Source organism: Mauremys mutica, chromosome 5 (assembly GCF_020497125.1).
Source record: "Mauremys mutica isolate MM-2020 ecotype Southern chromosome 5, ASM2049712v1, whole genome shotgun sequence".
In the NCBI taxonomy this organism is placed as follows: Eukaryota; Metazoa; Chordata; order Testudines; family Geoemydidae; genus Mauremys; species Mauremys mutica.
The window spans coordinates 124,898,590-124,914,625 of record NC_059076.1 but is presented as its reverse complement, the minus strand read 5'-3'; the positions used below and the strand labels follow the sequence as shown (position 1 = coordinate 124,914,625).

General features: G+C 41.5%; 1 protein-coding gene across 3 annotated transcripts in view; it reads right to left on the bottom strand.

The window, feature by feature from the left end:
* Positions 1–565: 565 nt before the first annotated feature.
* The window catches only part of POLN (DNA polymerase nu), a 258,875-nt gene continuing 243,404 nt past the window's right edge, over positions 566–16,036 (bottom strand). For 2 of the 3 annotated variants that reach the window (XM_045017372.1, XM_045017373.1), the window contains one exon: positions 566–1,657. In XM_045017372.1, coding sequence (XP_044873307.1) covers positions 1,521–1,657 — 137 coding nt within the window. In that variant the 3' untranslated portion in view covers positions 566–1,520. Of the gene's footprint in view, positions 1,658–6,041; positions 6,104–16,036 lie in introns of all 3 variants that reach the window. The other variant, XM_045017374.1, reaches the window with a different exon arrangement.

The following is a 16,036-nucleotide window of genomic DNA, read 5'->3' as shown; positions in this document are numbered from 1 at the left end:
GTGGGGCACGACACACTAATTCAGAGGGCATTCCAGATATAGAAGCAGCAGAGAATCAGGCATGAAAGTGCCTTTCTCTTAAATTTACCTTGCTGTTATATTAAATGATTTCATAATGTGTAATGTAGAATTTGTGTTGTAGATCAAATATACTTAACATCAATGTGTAAAGCAGCAGAAAGGAAAATAAAATTGTCCCAACTTTTTTGCTGTTCTTGAAAATATAGAGCCAGATCCTCAGCTCATGTTAACTGGCATGGCTCCATCAAAGTCAGTGGAGCTCTGCTGATTTACCCCGGCCACAGATCTGGCTTATAATTCAAAGGTAGAAGGTTCTAACTTGCTTAGAAGCCAGCTGCTAATTTTAAAACTGTTAGAATCATTTTTTAGAAACAACTTGCTGACTCACTTTGGCTGACAGGTTGAGCATGATTAATAAGTAACACGAGAAATAAAGTGATGGATATGAAGCTGTTTGTTTTCATAGTTTAATGCCTTTTAACACAATAAAAATGGTTCAGTTTTAATTATACAAATTAAAATTACAATAAACTGTTTCACTGCATGGAATCTAAAGCTGAAATGACACTACTGAAGCATTAAGCATTTGGGGCCCAATCCTGTGAGGTATTGAGCATCTCTTGGAAGGTTCGGAGTGTGTCCTTAACTTCTAATTAGGTCAGTGGGACTTGAGGGTGCCTGCATTTCCCAGGAGGACCAGACGGGACTGGGCCTTTAGTAACGCTGGATTTACAGAACAAGCAATACTAAACAAGACTAAGAGAGCAATCATAAATCTAAGCATTAAAGCAGAAAGGTGAGCCCAATTTTAAACCTAAACGTTTATCATAAACAATTATCTGTACTTTAAATAAATTAGGTGAATTTTTCTACAACATTCCTCATTCACTCTAGCACGTATTCTATACTGGGTAAATTCATATATCCCGAGTTCGAAAAAAACTAACTCAAGCAACAATTATCTGCACTGTTGGCCGGGCTCTTTGAAAAGCATTTAGGCATCCAGTATCTTCCTATTTGTTTTGCTTAAAAAACTTTACGATGATTTAAGGTTGAATAATCATTTTTGTCTGAAGAAAGCTAATGCAGTGCCTCAGAAAAGCCAAACAGACACCTCGCTCACAAATTATATGATAACATGTTGAATAAAACTGTTGATATATTTAAAATTGTACAGTTGCGTTATTTCAAATATTCTGCATTCATACAGGCATCTGACAAAATATTTAATGTTAACATATCGTGTGTATGAATTAGATAGATATTATGACCCCGAAGGGTTAATGTTGTCTTGCTTCATTTCTTACATGTGGTAATTTGGCTCTGAACAAAAGCAGTTCCCTGCTGGTTACCTTGGCTAAAGAAAACACAATGAACTGGTAAAAACCAGTTTTATCTTACTGCTGTTGCCTAGGGCTACAGACAAAATGAAGTAAAAAAATTCACATGCAGAGTATTAGGTGCTTATGAAAGATCCAGCAGAGCTGTTGCCTAGTGATTCAGTAAAGAATCAGTATAGGCCAATGATGTATGCTGATACTGAAGAACATCCCTGATGACGGTTGTTTTACATCTCCTGTAATTCTGTCATGCAACCCCATGACTTTCCAGTGGTAAGAATCACCTTCAAGGGGACCTGTCAATAAGATTTAAACAAAGAAATAACACACGTTATTGTGAGAATGTTATTTTTGCTTCTCCTTTTGGAGTTCTTGATCTAGGATACGAGCGTCACTAATTTGAAATATCTTTAATTAAAGTCTATCGTTATTTAGTTATCATTAAATACAATTCCTAATTAAAAAGCTATAACATTTAGGACCACAGTTTGTCTTTGAATGTGCCCACATATCGCACTAAATTCAAAAGGAAACCCCTGTGAATGTGCATTCAAAACCAAAAGGTAATACCCCAAACTGGGGTTTTTTTTTAGGAGCTTCATCATTGTCGGGAATATCATAAAGATACTGTTCTTTACCATTTACTTTTCTGATTTCAGTTTTGTTTATTTCAGTTAATTTGAGATCATTTCATTAACAGGAACAACATTTTGGAAAAGAAGCCACTTAAAAGACAAAAGTACATCTCTACCCCGATATAATGCGACCTGTTATAACACACATTTGGATATAACGTGGTAAAGCAGTGCTCCGGGGGGTGGGGTGGGGCTGCACACACCGGCGGATCAAAGCAAGTTCCATATAACGCAGTTTCACCTATAACGCGGTAAGATTTTTTGGCTCCCGAGGACAGCGTTATATCGGGGTAGAGGGGTACCTTGTCCTTTTGTCCAAAACAAACAAAAAAACCCTCTCCCCACTAAAATTCTGTGTGCTCTACTTTGTGACACTTCCTTCTCCATATTAAAGGGGTAATATTCAGAGTAATAGAGCATACAAATATATATGAAATAGAAGCTAGGTATATGCTGAGGCTTTTTATAAAAGCTTATCGTCTTCATCATTCACATCTCAGAAGCATTGTTCTCATTATACAAGATAAAATATGACAACAACAAAAACAGAGATTTTTGCTTTAGTGAGCACAGGATCTACTCAACCAGATCAAACTATTAGTCCATTAAATCTGCTATCTGGCACTGATCCAAACCTGATACTTCAGAGGATGGTGAAACACCTTTATAATGCACCTAGCCTATTGTGCATTAAAGGGAGAATGTCTTCCTGAGTCCCACAAGGGATGCCCTGAAGCAGGAGATGTTGATTATTCTTATTTTAACCAGATATATTCACATATATTAACGCTCAGAAGAATACTCCTAACTTTTTAATAAATGCCACTCAGCAATTTCAGTGAAACCCAACCCCTGACTACATATTGTCTGAGCATGGATTTCCTTTCACCTGTTCTAGATGTACTTGTCATTAACTTGGGAACTGCCAAGCTACTGTGGGAATGGCCATGTTTGATCAGAGCAGTAGTCCAGTTAGTCCAATATCTGACAGTGTCTGGTACTAGATACTTTAGAGGGAGAAATCCCTCCCCCCTCCCGGTGGGTGCCCCACTCCAAGGCCCCGCCCCTTCTCTGCCCCCCTCCCCCAAAGCCCTCCCCACACGCCTGCTGCTCACTCATCTCTGCCGCCTCAGAGCGCCTCCTACCAGCTGCTTGCTGCTCCACCCCAGAACCCACCATATAGCTGATCAGCAGCCAGCCCGGCCCAGCAACTGCATCTGGTGCATGCTGAGCACCCCGTTTTTTTGTATATGGGTGCTTGAGCCCCAGAACACCCACGGAGTCTGTGCCTGTAGGCAGATGTGTAATTTTGCCCATAGGAACTTTTTCTTACCAACCCCTGCCTGTTAGTGGTTGTTTATGCCCTGAACCATGAAGATTTATATCCCCTCTTATGTAACTGGGATGTTTGCCTTATCCATGATCCTTTTTAGAACCCTCCTAAGTTCTTACATCAATGATCTCTCATGGCAATGAGTTCCAAGGATTAATTGTGTTGTGTAAACCAAGTATTTCCATGTACCAGTTACAAACTCATTCCCTTTCAGTGTCATTGAATGTTCCACCTCCTACTCCCTCATCTTTGTATTTGAAGGAGGAGTAAATAAGAGTGCCTAGGCAATTTTAATCTTCACATTTCCTAACTTTTCAGTGATTGATTTTGCAACCTTAATGTTCTTTAACACATTTTTGTATGTAATTTAATCATAGAATCAAAGAAGATTAAGGTTGGAAGACACCTCAGGAGGTCATCTAGTCCAACTCCCTGCTCAAAGCAGGACCAAGTCCACTAAATCATCCCAGCCAGGGCTTTGTCCAACCGGGCCTTAAAAACCTCTAAGGATGGAGATTCCACCACCTGCCTAGGTAACCCATTCCAGTGCTTCACTACCCTCCTAGTGAAATAGTTTTTCCTAATATCCAACCTAGACCTCCCCCACTGCAACTTGAGACCATTGCTCCTTGTTCTGTTATCTGCCACCACTGAGAACAGCCTAGCTCCATCCTCTGTGGAACCTCCCTTCAGGTAGTTGAAGGTTGCTATAGAATCCCCCCTCACTCTTCTCTTCTGCAAACTAAATAATCCCTGTTCCAACAGCCTCTTGTCATAAGTCATGTTCCCCAACCCTCTAATTATTTTCATTGCCCTCCACTGGACTCACTCCAATTTGTCCACATCCCTTCGGTAGTGGGGGGCCCAAAACTAGATGCAGTACTCCATGTGGCCTCACCAGTGCTGAATAAAGTGGAATATTCACTTCCCTCAATCTGCTGGCAATGTTCCTACTAATGCAGCCCAATATGCCATTACCCTTCTTGGCAACAAGGGCACCCTGTTGACTCATGTCCAGCTTCTCATCCACTGTTATCCCCAGGTCCTTTTCTGCAGAACTGGCGCTTAGCCAGTCAGTCCCCAGCCTGTAGCAGTGCATGGGATTCTTCCGTCCTAAGTGCAGGACTTTGCACTTGTCCTTGTTGAACCTCATCAGATTTCTTTTAGCCCAATCCTCCAATTTGTCTAGGTCATTCTGGACCCTATCCCTACCCGCCAACATTCTACCTCTCCCCCCAGCTTAGTGTCATTTCTATATATTGAGACTGTGGCTTGTGAATACTTGCTCAGAGGAATGTTCAAACAGTGAATAATTGTTCAGTAATATACTCAATTTTTGCAAACAGGGGATATGGCCAAGATTTTTAAAAGTGACTAGTGACTTGGGGTGCCTCCATTTTGGGTAATCCATTTCAAACATTTTAGGAAAGCTGATATTTGAGCGTGCTCAGCACTTTCTGAAAATCAAGTACCTTTAAGGTGTCTCAAGTTGAACAAACAAAAACTAAGGCACCCAAAATCACTATTCACTTTAAAAAATCTTGGCCAACCCACACTGAGAATTCAGTATAATCTGTGAGGGGAACAGAGTCAATTTTTTGGGTTGTGACTGACTGAAATCCATATATTTTTACATAGTTCAACAAGGATGATAACTTAATTGAATGAGTTTTTGGCTTAGTGAAGATATGATGGAGGTCTATAAAATCACAAATGGTGTGGAGAAAGTGAATAGGAAATGACATTAAATGGTAGCAGGTTTAAAACTAACATAAGGAAGTACGTCTTCACACAACACAAAGTCAACCTGTGGAACTTGTTGCCAGGGGGTGATGTGAAGGCCAAAAGTATAACTGAGTTCACAAAAGAATTAGGTAAGTTAATGGAGGATAGGTCCATCAATGCATATTAGCCAAGTTAGTCAGGGATGCAACCTCATGATCTGGGTGTTCCTAAACCTATGACTGCTGGAAACTGGCCCTGAATGTCAGGGGATGGATCACTCAGTAATTGCTCTGTTCATTTTCCGCTGAAGCATGTGGCACCAGCCACAGTTCTCCGTCTATATGAAAACCAGATACAATGTAAGCAGTCATTTTAACTTTCTGTACACTGTATTTGCCATTTATATGAATCATGGATTGGAAAGCATGCCTCCTGAAGCAGTCAGATGTCCAGTAATTGACTGTATCTTAACTCATAAAATAAAACCCGGGCTTTTGCTGTGAAGAACCTGTTAAATGTACCAAGCAGCACTGAATTACTGAGTAATTTTTGTGGCTTGGGTTTAACTGAAACTGACTGAGGAGAGGTCTTTTGGAATAGATTTTCAATACAGGATGTCAGATATATTTTAGAAGGCCTCTGCAGGATATAAATGATTTCTCATATTTTTCATTCTTCGACTCTAAACAGGAATTCCACAGCAGTGAATGAAACAGATGTTAGAGCGATCACAGTACAATGTTGACATAAATGTCAGAATCTGGACATGGCCTTGGAAATTTAGAGGACGTTCTTTTTCAGTCAGTTGTGTTTAGAGCTTCTAGTGTGATTTTAAGTCTATATTACTTGCAGATATGAAAAAGAAACTAGTGAAGTGAATTCCAAAGTAACTAACTATAGGTTCTTGAAATAATTAACAGCAACCTGTAAAAGCCAATATGATAGAGTCTTCAGGGTAAATGTAATTGAATACAGAATTGTCCATACCTTTAGGGGCATTTCTAAGGCTTTGATTTGCTGCAGGGATTCCATTGTTCTTTTTACAAGTGCTATAATAAAGACATAAAAGTTTGAATATATTCATCTTTAATTTCTAATTTAGAACTATTACCGTATATAGAAAGAAAATACCATGTTGTGTAATACTTTATTTGTGTCATGCTGAATAAAGTCTTTATTCCTAGAATGAACACACATTTAACTATTCAAAAATTACTCAAATTGTTTTTGTATATCAAACAAAGAAATAAAATGGAAATCCTTTTCTGTTGTGGAACAGTCCAGTTACTTTAAAATAAAACTTGTATTCAATTTCCATGAAATTAGCGAGTTTAAAGACAATTTTTAAAATATCTTCTCATATCTATAATATTTTCAATTAAAAATAATTATTTGAAGTTTGAAACTCAAGAAATATCAAAGCACAGCACCTCTAAGAGACATAGGTATATAGAGAATGTCTGACTGCTGTAGTTCAAAGTTGTATGGGTTGGCATTTCTTTCCTAATAAAGTATGGTTAAATTTTAAATATGTGAAACTGGGTCTAAAACAAAACTAACAAAAACAATAAATTTTAGACAGGCTGTGTCACTAAAGACTGAGCTCTCTTATTCGATGAACCAAAGAGACCAGTGCCAGCTAAACAATCCTCCATGTGAAATACCTGGGCTGTTGCTGTTACCACCGCCACAACACTGTCAGTGCACAACACTGTCTTTAGTGTATGTCTTGTGAAATCCTAATCCATGCTTAATCTTCTCTCTCTCAGAGGCTTGGTATACGCTACAGCATTAGGTCAACGTAAGGGTATGTCTACACTACCCACCAGATTGGCAAGTAGTGATCGATCTATCGGGGATTGATGTATCGCATCTCATCTAGATGTGATAAATCGATCCTAGAACACGCTCCCTGTCAACTCTGGAACTCCACCAGGGCGAGAGGAGAAGCAGAGTCGACGGGGGAGCAGTGGCCGTCGATCCCATGCCGCGAGGACGCGAAATAAGTCAATCTAAGGGCAGGTCTACACTAAGGGCGGGGGTCGAATTAGGGTACGCAAATTCAGCTACGTGAATAGCGTAGCTGAATTCGAAGTACCCTAATTCAAACAACTCACCCGTCCAGACGCGGCGGGGTCGAACTCCGCGGCTCCCCCGTCGACTCCGCCAACTCCTTTTGCCGAGGTGGAGTACCGGAGTCGACCGCGGCGCTTCCGGAGTTCGAACTATCGCGTCTAGATCAGACGCGATAGTTCGAACTCCGAAAAGTCGAACTCTCCGCGTCGAACCGGCAGGTAAGTGTAGACGTACCCTTAGTCAATGTAAGATACGTCGACTTCAGCTACACTATTCTCATAGCTAAAGTTGTGTATCATAGATTGACTCTCCCCCTCCCCCCCCAGTGTAGACCAGGCCTTAGACAACCTTGCTCCTGCTGATGTACACTATACAAAACGATGCTGGATTGTATGGTGTTCTAGTCTCTGGATGCTGATATATTGCTTCCATTTCTGAAGGAACCAAGTTCCATGAGTTTATTCTTCTACCTGGTTAGAACGTACTGGAGGTTAGGGCTGAGGCATTTGGATGTCTGTTTCTTCCATAGACTGAATGAATTATCATGGAGGAGCATGACCTAGCCAAATTTGGATATTTTAATGAAAGGCAAAACAATCTCTTGCTTGGCTCCTGAAAGTAAGGCTTGGCTAGGCCCTTGAATGGAGAAATATACTACATATATACACACACAAGGATCTGTGAATGTTAGGCCCGGTCTAGAGAATATGTGCCCCCCACACCGAAATACAGCAATTATCCAGTATGTGACATCACATACCATATGTCTCTGTCCAAACTATAGGAAAATCTACTTACTATATACCCTTTACAGCAGTACATGAAGTTCAAAAGACTCAAAATCATCAGCTGGCCAAAACTTATGAGGTGTACTACTACATTAGCCAAGCAAATCCAGTCCTAACCTCCTACAGCCCATATATCCCCAATAAAATTCCTTGCTCTGCTGATGACATTATGTTGGGAACGTATGCATATGGTAAGTGAAGACAATAATGACAATAATAATAATAATAATATCAAATTTTTATATACCTATTTCATCAGTAGACCCCAAAGGGAATCACAATCTTTAATGTATTTATCCCTCCAAAACCCCTGTGAGAGAAGGAAATGCTATTAGATCAATTTTACACGAGACCCAGAGGCCCAGATTTTTAGAGGTGTTTAGGCATTGCTGCATTCAGTATCAGCATCTAACAGATTTAGGAGCCTAAATTTCATTTCCAAAAGGGATTTAGGCTTTTAGAAGTCTAAATCCTATCAATTGTCAATGAGACTTTGGTTTCTAAGTGCCTAAATCCTCTTTGGAAATGAGATTTAGGCACTTAAAACAGTCAGGCATAGCACAGCAACACCTAAATACCTTTAGAAATCTGTGCCAGAGAGGCTAAGTGACTTGCCCAAGGTCATCTGTAGGGGAGCAGGGAATTGAAGCCATCTCCCAAACACTAGGCTAATGTCCTAACTACTGGACCATCCCTCCACAGGGTGTAATGAACATCTAGAAGTCCCTGATGCTTCTCAAAGCACTGACCATCAGTGAGTAGAGACATCATCCAGTGACATTCATCTTTGATCCTGTTATAAACTGTCATTTAACACCCTTACTATCGAGACCAACAATTTTTTTTAACATGGGGGACCCATCTGACCCATTTATTGTGAAGACGATGCAGTTCTGGCGGGACCCAACTGAGAGTGCCAATTCAGGACAAATCGCTTAAAACAGGGCAGTCACAGCCCAAGGCTGGGGTTTTTCCACCTTTAAGGCAAACCAAACCAGCCAGACAAAGAGGACTTTGGTCTCACCCCACTGGCTAATCACAAGTCACACAAGCAATTCCCTTAGACACTCCAGTTTTCCAGTATCACCACCAATCCCACTTGTCCTGGAGATGAATGGTTATGAAAACCAACACCCCAATAAAAGAAAAAGGTTCTCTCAATCCCAAAGAATCAAGCCCCAGACCCAGGTCAATATACAAATCAGATCTTACCCACAAATCACGCTGTTGCCAATCCTTTAGAAACTAAAATCTAAAGGTTTATTCATAAAAGGAAAAACATATAGATGAGAGCTAGAATTGGTTAAATGGAATCAATTACATACAGTAATGGCAAAGTTCTTGGTTCAGGCTTGTAGCAGTGATAGAATAACTGCAGGTTCAAATCAAGTCTCTGGAGTACATTCCCCGCTGGGATGGGTCATTCAGTCCTTTGTTCAGAGCTTCAGTTTGTAGCAAAGTCCCACCAGAGATAAGAAGCAGGATTGAAAACAAGATGGAGATGAGGCATCAGCCTTTTATAGTTTTTTCCAGGTGTAAGAACCTCTTTGTCCTTACTGTGGAAAATTACAGCAAAATGGAGTCTGGAGTCACATGGGCAAGTTCCTGCATACTTTGCTGAGTTACAAGGCATATCTGCCTTTTCTCAATGGGTCAATTGTGTAGCTGATGGTCCTTAATGGGCCATCAAGCAGGCTAAGTAGAGCTAACACCAACTTGTCTGGGATGTCTCCCAGAAGCATAGCATAAGTTTGAAGTACAGACAGTATAGAGCCAATATTTATAACTTCAACTACAAAATAACACATGCATACAGACAGCATAATCATAACCAGCAACCCATAACCTGGTCTTAGACACCTTTCACATAAGATTTGGTGCCACTACAGGACCTTGGTTGCAACCATGTTCAATATGGTCCCAGATTATATCAATAACGTCACATGTTGGCATATCAATACTGCTACATGTTCTGCTGCATTTTTCCATAGCTTGAAATGTAATTTATGTGGACAGTATGACAAACAAGACCTACACGTAATGAAAAACAGCAGCCATATGTCCTCTGAACACAAATGTCAGGGATGCAAGAACTCACTGCTCTTTGCACTACAGTATTATTTTTAAACAGCAAGTCTTGTGGTTATTTTGACAAATATTCATATAAGGTGCCACAGGATTCTTTGCTGATTCATAATCCTATGTATCCTGCACTCATCTGGGATGAAGATCAGTGGAGGAATGTTCAGAAGCACTTGAATGAGTTAGGAGCTCACGTTGACTTTCACTGATTTTCAGAAACTCCCACCTTTCATCTGCTACTTTGGTTAGAGGGCCCTTACAATGGTGTTTCCCAACCGGTGTGCCATCAGATCTGAACAGGTGTGCTGCAGAATTTTTTTTTAAACTACATGTGAGAACAAAAACCCTTCCCTTGTATTTTAATCAGTGTCAGATCTAGATCACATTCTGTACTTTTGCTCTCTGGGACAATGCCCCTTTCAAGTATTATGCATGCATCACATTCCATTCCCTAAAAGAGATTAAGATAGCAAATTTGAGTCCTGCAGAGTAGGGGCTGGGGAGACAGAAGGATGGGGGGAAAGCTGCTTTCTGGTTGGTCATCTGCCCCACTTCCTCCAGGGGTAGAGCAACCAATCAGAGCTTAATCTATCTCTCCTTTCCCCTCTCCTCCTGTGAGCAACCAGTCAGCTCATCTACCCGTCCCCTTCCCTCCAGCAGCTGCTGGCTGGGTGTTGGAGGGAAGAGCCCCTGGAGCCGCCGCCCCAAGCCTGGAAGGGGAGCAGGGTTCTTGCTGCAGCCCCCCAGGGTTGGGAGTGGGAAAGAACCCCAGGAGGGGCTGAACTCGGGGGTGAGGTCGGGATGTGAGGTGGAGGAGCTGGGAGGCAGAACTGGGGACTTGTTGGTGTGAATGAATGAATTGACTGAAAATACTTGTCTGATTGGACTATAAGGTGGATAGAAAGCCGGCTAGATCGTTGGGCTCAATGGGTAGTGATCAACGGCTCCATGTCTAGCTGGCAGCCAGTTTCAAGTGGAGTGCCCCAAGGGTCGGTCCTGGGGCCGGTTTTGTTCAATATCTTCATTAATGATCTGGAGGATGGCGTGGACTGCACTCTCAGCAAGTTTGCAGGTGACACTAAACTTGGAGGAGTGGTAGATACGCTAGAGGGTAGGGATAGGATACAGAGGGACCTAGATAAATTAGAGGACTGGGCCAAAAGAAATCTGATGAGGTTCAACAAGGACAAGTGCAGAGTCCTGCACTTAGGATGGAAGAATCCCATGCACTGTTACGGACTAGGGACCGAATGGCTAGGAAGCAGTTCTGCAGAAAAGGACCTAGGGGTTACAGTGGACGAGAAGCTGGATATGAGTCAACAGTGTGCCCTTGTTGCCAAGAAGGCTAACGGCATTTTGGGCTGTATAAGTAGGGGTATTGCCAGCAGATCGAGGGATGTGATCATTCCCCTTTATTCGACATTGGTAAGACCTCATCTGGAGTACTGTGTCCAGTTTTGGGCCCCACACTACAAGAAGAAGGTGGAAAAATTGGAAAGAGTCCAGCGGAGGGCAACAAAAATGATTAGGGGGCTGGAGCACAGGACTTATGAGGAGAGCCTGAGAGAACTGGGATTGTTTAGTCTGCAGAAGAGACGAATGAGGGGGGATTTTATAGCTGCTTTCAACTACCTGAAAGGGGGTTCCAAAGAGGATGGATCTAGACTGTTCTCAGTGGTACCTGATGACAGAAGAAGGAGTAATGGTCTCAAGTTGCAGTGGGGGAGGTTTAGGTTGGATATTAGGAAAAACTTTTTCACTCAGAGTGGTGAAGCACTGGAATGGGTTACCTAGGGAGGTGGTGGACTCTCCTTCCTTAGAGGTTTTTAAGGTCACACCACCTCCTGCACCCCACCCCCTGCCCTGAGCCCCCTTGTACACCCCACATCCCTCCTGCTCCCCAAGCCCTTGCTCTGAGCCCCTTCCTGCACACCACGCTCCCTCCTGCACCCTAACCCCCTGCCCCAAAACTACATTCATGGCCCTGCATGCAATTTCCCCACCCAAATGTGGACCTCAGGCCAAAAAGTTTGCCCACCCTGCTCAGTAACTGTATTGTACAGACTGTGAATGGCAAGGGTGGTAAACAGCTTAAATCCAGACGATAAGAGGGTGAGTCCATTTGGAGACAATACGGTAGTGGGTCTCAAAATAATTAAAGGTATCAAGGTGTACCGCAGCAGGGAAGAAGCACTGCCTTAAAGTGACTGGAAAACATTAGAAGGAGATGGATTCTCACTGGTGCAAACAAATCAGTGGTGGTTTCCTTAGTATTTAACACAGAAGATAAACACTTAGGAATTCAGTGCTCATTCTCTGGGATAATGAAATCTTGACCATGCCTATTCTGCTTTCATGATCAGCTACAAGGTGAAGGTGAACTTTATTATTGTTGTTCAAACAAGCTACTGCTAATGTACTGTGACATTATCAGAATTAGTATGTAACGACGATGATGTTTCATAGCTACAAGTGCAATGACATTGACTGCTATAAATTTGAGAAAGTTTATATTACTCCTGTTTTTCTATCTAAACCATAGGCTGAATACTAATGGCTTCCAGACTTTTATAGAAGTACCTGTTATAATAAACAGTCTGCTTTACCTAGAGAGAGTCCTTTCCCCAGATTTTCTGGGACAGCTCATTTTACAAAGGATGCCTTGACTGCTTTTGGAACAGTGACACTTAAGGACCAGCTATTCCTGTTCTGTTACCATGGAGAGGTTTAATATGACTTTAAGGAATTTGAGTGGAAATGGCACTAAAGAACTATCAGTATAATCCTACCCCACTGAAATAACTGAATATTACAGTGGGGCCAGGATTTCAGCCTAAGTTTATACAAGAGAGTATCAGACCTAACACCATTATTACATCTCTTGCTGTGATGCAAATATAACATTTTGTGCATTGATGTTATTTACTTTTACTCTCTGAGATAGGGCCAATAACTACTTTACAGGTATCAAAATCAACCCTTAAATGAGATAGATTTGGAACTGGTATCAGAGACATTTCTCCATATTTACTATGTATCCCAGATCTTGAAAATAATGAATCTCATTTATTGCTTTCTGTGCTTGTAGAAGACATGGTTGCCTGAGTAGTAATATGAAAAATTGAAGGAATTGATATGAATCTAAATCTGCTGTTATCTGGGGATTTCCTGAAGAACAATCAGTTCCAAAACCATTTAAAAATGTGGGTTATATTTTTAGAGCCCTGCATAGATACAAAAATTTGGATCTGCATCCTCAATAATTGACTTGTATTCTAAACCACGATCTGCGCTCCACCTTTATATGTATCCGCATCTGCACCTGTACCCACATCAGCACCCTATCTCATGGGGCCTCTTAGGAGGAGCATTTGTGTGCATGAATGTGTACTATATAAGAAAGCTATAAGGCTTAATAAATGGGCACACTATTATTGTTATTACTACTATTTTAAACATCAATCTTATTATATAACATGCATCAGAACAAATAGCCTTTTACATAAAAATAATAAACATCTCAAGTCAATGCTCAAAATTACAAACTGAACTATAAAATAAAAAACTTGGACGGTGCCAATTTGGTACAAAAGGCTGAAAAGGGGCAGTGATGGTTGCTCTTGTGCATATGCTGCTTCCTTGAAGGGTTGCAGGAACTTTGTTAAGATTCTCGATGTGTTGTGGTCAATGCTATCAATGAGCTGAGTATACCCCTCTTCTGTCAAAATTTCATATATTCTGTCCTATTGCTCCTCGATTATCTTAAACATGAGTAGTTTGCTGTTCCATCATGTTTCAACATCTCCTTTCAGAGACTTCTGCAGTCTGCTTTGAAGTCCAGATCTCCTGAAGTAATTAATGAGATTTTGGCTTGTGTGGATCAGTTCAGTTAGTGCTTCCTCTTTCTGGTTTCCCAGTTTGGTAGTGTATTCAAGTACAGTATTTATAATGTGCACCGAGCAGCTTATTCACACATAGGACTTCAGGGCTGCCACCACATTTGCTCCCTGGTCCATAGCAAAAACCATCTGGTTGGTAATACTGTGTATATCAAATCTTCTGAGTGCTTGAATAACAGCATAACAGAATAAAAGGTTCTTTGCAGTGTTTGGTTTCCCACTGTCAAAATGAGTCACACAAAGCACCTGCTCCATGATTCCCAACTGTTGTGGGTCTGTGGGCTTGGCTACACTTGAAAGTTGCAGCGCTGGGAGTTACAGCGCTGGTCATCCAGCTGTGTAGGAACAGCGCTGGTGTGTGGCCACACTCACAGCTACCAGCGCTGGTGTGTGGCCACATTTGCAGCATTTGCAGCGCTGTTGGGAGTGATGCATTATGGGCAGCTATCCCAGCGTTCAAGTGGCAGCAACGTGCTTTTCAAAAGAGGGGTGTGGGGTGTGGCGTAGTGTGACAGGGAGCAGGCAAGAGAGAGAGAGTGGATTTTTGGAGCCAACACTGTGTGTTACCTTCCTGCCTTGAAAAATCAGAAAATGTTCCCGATCCCTTACCCTCAACTCTTAACTGCAAACAGCCTGCAGCCAACGGACTCCCTCTCTCCCCTCTGTCCCGTTTCTGTCAAGCAAACACTCACTCCCTGCCTGCCTCATTATCTCATTTGATTGTTCACAGCCAGGTACAGATTGATCACAGCAAACAGGAGCTGTGTTTGTTTTTTAGATAAGCAGCTCCGGGAACAACGGAGCTCCGAGTTCACAACAAAACAAAGAGAGGCTGCATAACAAAACAAAGAGAGTAATTTAGTTAAAAGCATTCTGGGATATCTGCTAATACCCTGGAGGCCAATAACAGCACTGGTGTGTGTCCATCACCAGCGCTGCAATCGCTACACCCCAACCAGACCAGGTGTACAGCCAGCGCTGCAGCCAGGGAGTTGCAGCGCTGGATGTGCCTTGCAGGTGTGGACAGTTACTAATTGCAGCGCTGGAAAGCCTCCACCAGCGCTGCAACTTTCAAGTGTAGCCAAGCCCTGTGTAATGAACAGTTACTCTCAAATAGGCAACCTTTCTATAATCATCCATCCACAGATCAAGGGTAATGTTGTGGAATGTGGTATTAGCTCATGTGCATCCATTTGGCTCTCATGTTAATCAAAGATTGAGAATATGCAAGGAATTCCTCACCGCTGACTACCTTGAAAGGTCTTATGTCTGTTGTTGAAGTTTGTAGCAATTCCTGAGTCACGGTTCTCTTCATGTTTGTCTGATAATGACACATTTCTTGGTGAATATCTTCAGCAAACTGGATCCCAATTCCGGACTACATTTATGTTTGAGTCTGAAGTACCAGTTTTATGGCTAGTAAAAGCACAGACTTTTTTGCATGCGACACATCCAGCCACAGTATCTCCATTTTCATGAATAAGTAATCTGAATGTATTCCAGATTGGTGATTTGCCTTTCTATTTCCCTTCAAACTGTATGCACCAGCACTTAATTTCTTTTGAATTTCTTTCTTCATTGGCTTTTCAAATACAGAGTTTGGAATCTTTTCTGGAGGTAACTGGCAAGGAAGTGCAGAGAGGTGACGCAGTGATGATTTCAATTTTCGCTGATGAACTGACAACGTGATATAAAAGCAAAGTAAACTTTCACTGGTATTACCTGAATCTGAATAATTATATCCACATCTGATCTGCGATCTGCAAAGATGGCAAACAATACAAACGCATCTACATCCGCAGGTGCAGATATCTGCGAATATAAAAGTGGATATCTGCAGATTTGCAAGGCTGTATATATTTTATTGCTATCTCATGAGGATTATACCTTGTAGTTATGTTAGAATGCCAAATAATTTTTGAAATTAGAGGAAAAAGAAGAAAGATATGAATTTGAAGTGGCACCATTAAAGGATTCTTCCTGCTAGTACCCTGTAATCCAGATTCTGAGATAGAAAAGACAATATAGCAATTGATGCATCTTAAAAACAAACAAAAAATCCCAACTCTGTTGCAAAAGAAATTAAATCTTGTACTTTTTAAATCTTCCTTAAATTCTTGTGCGTGGAGACTTTTTA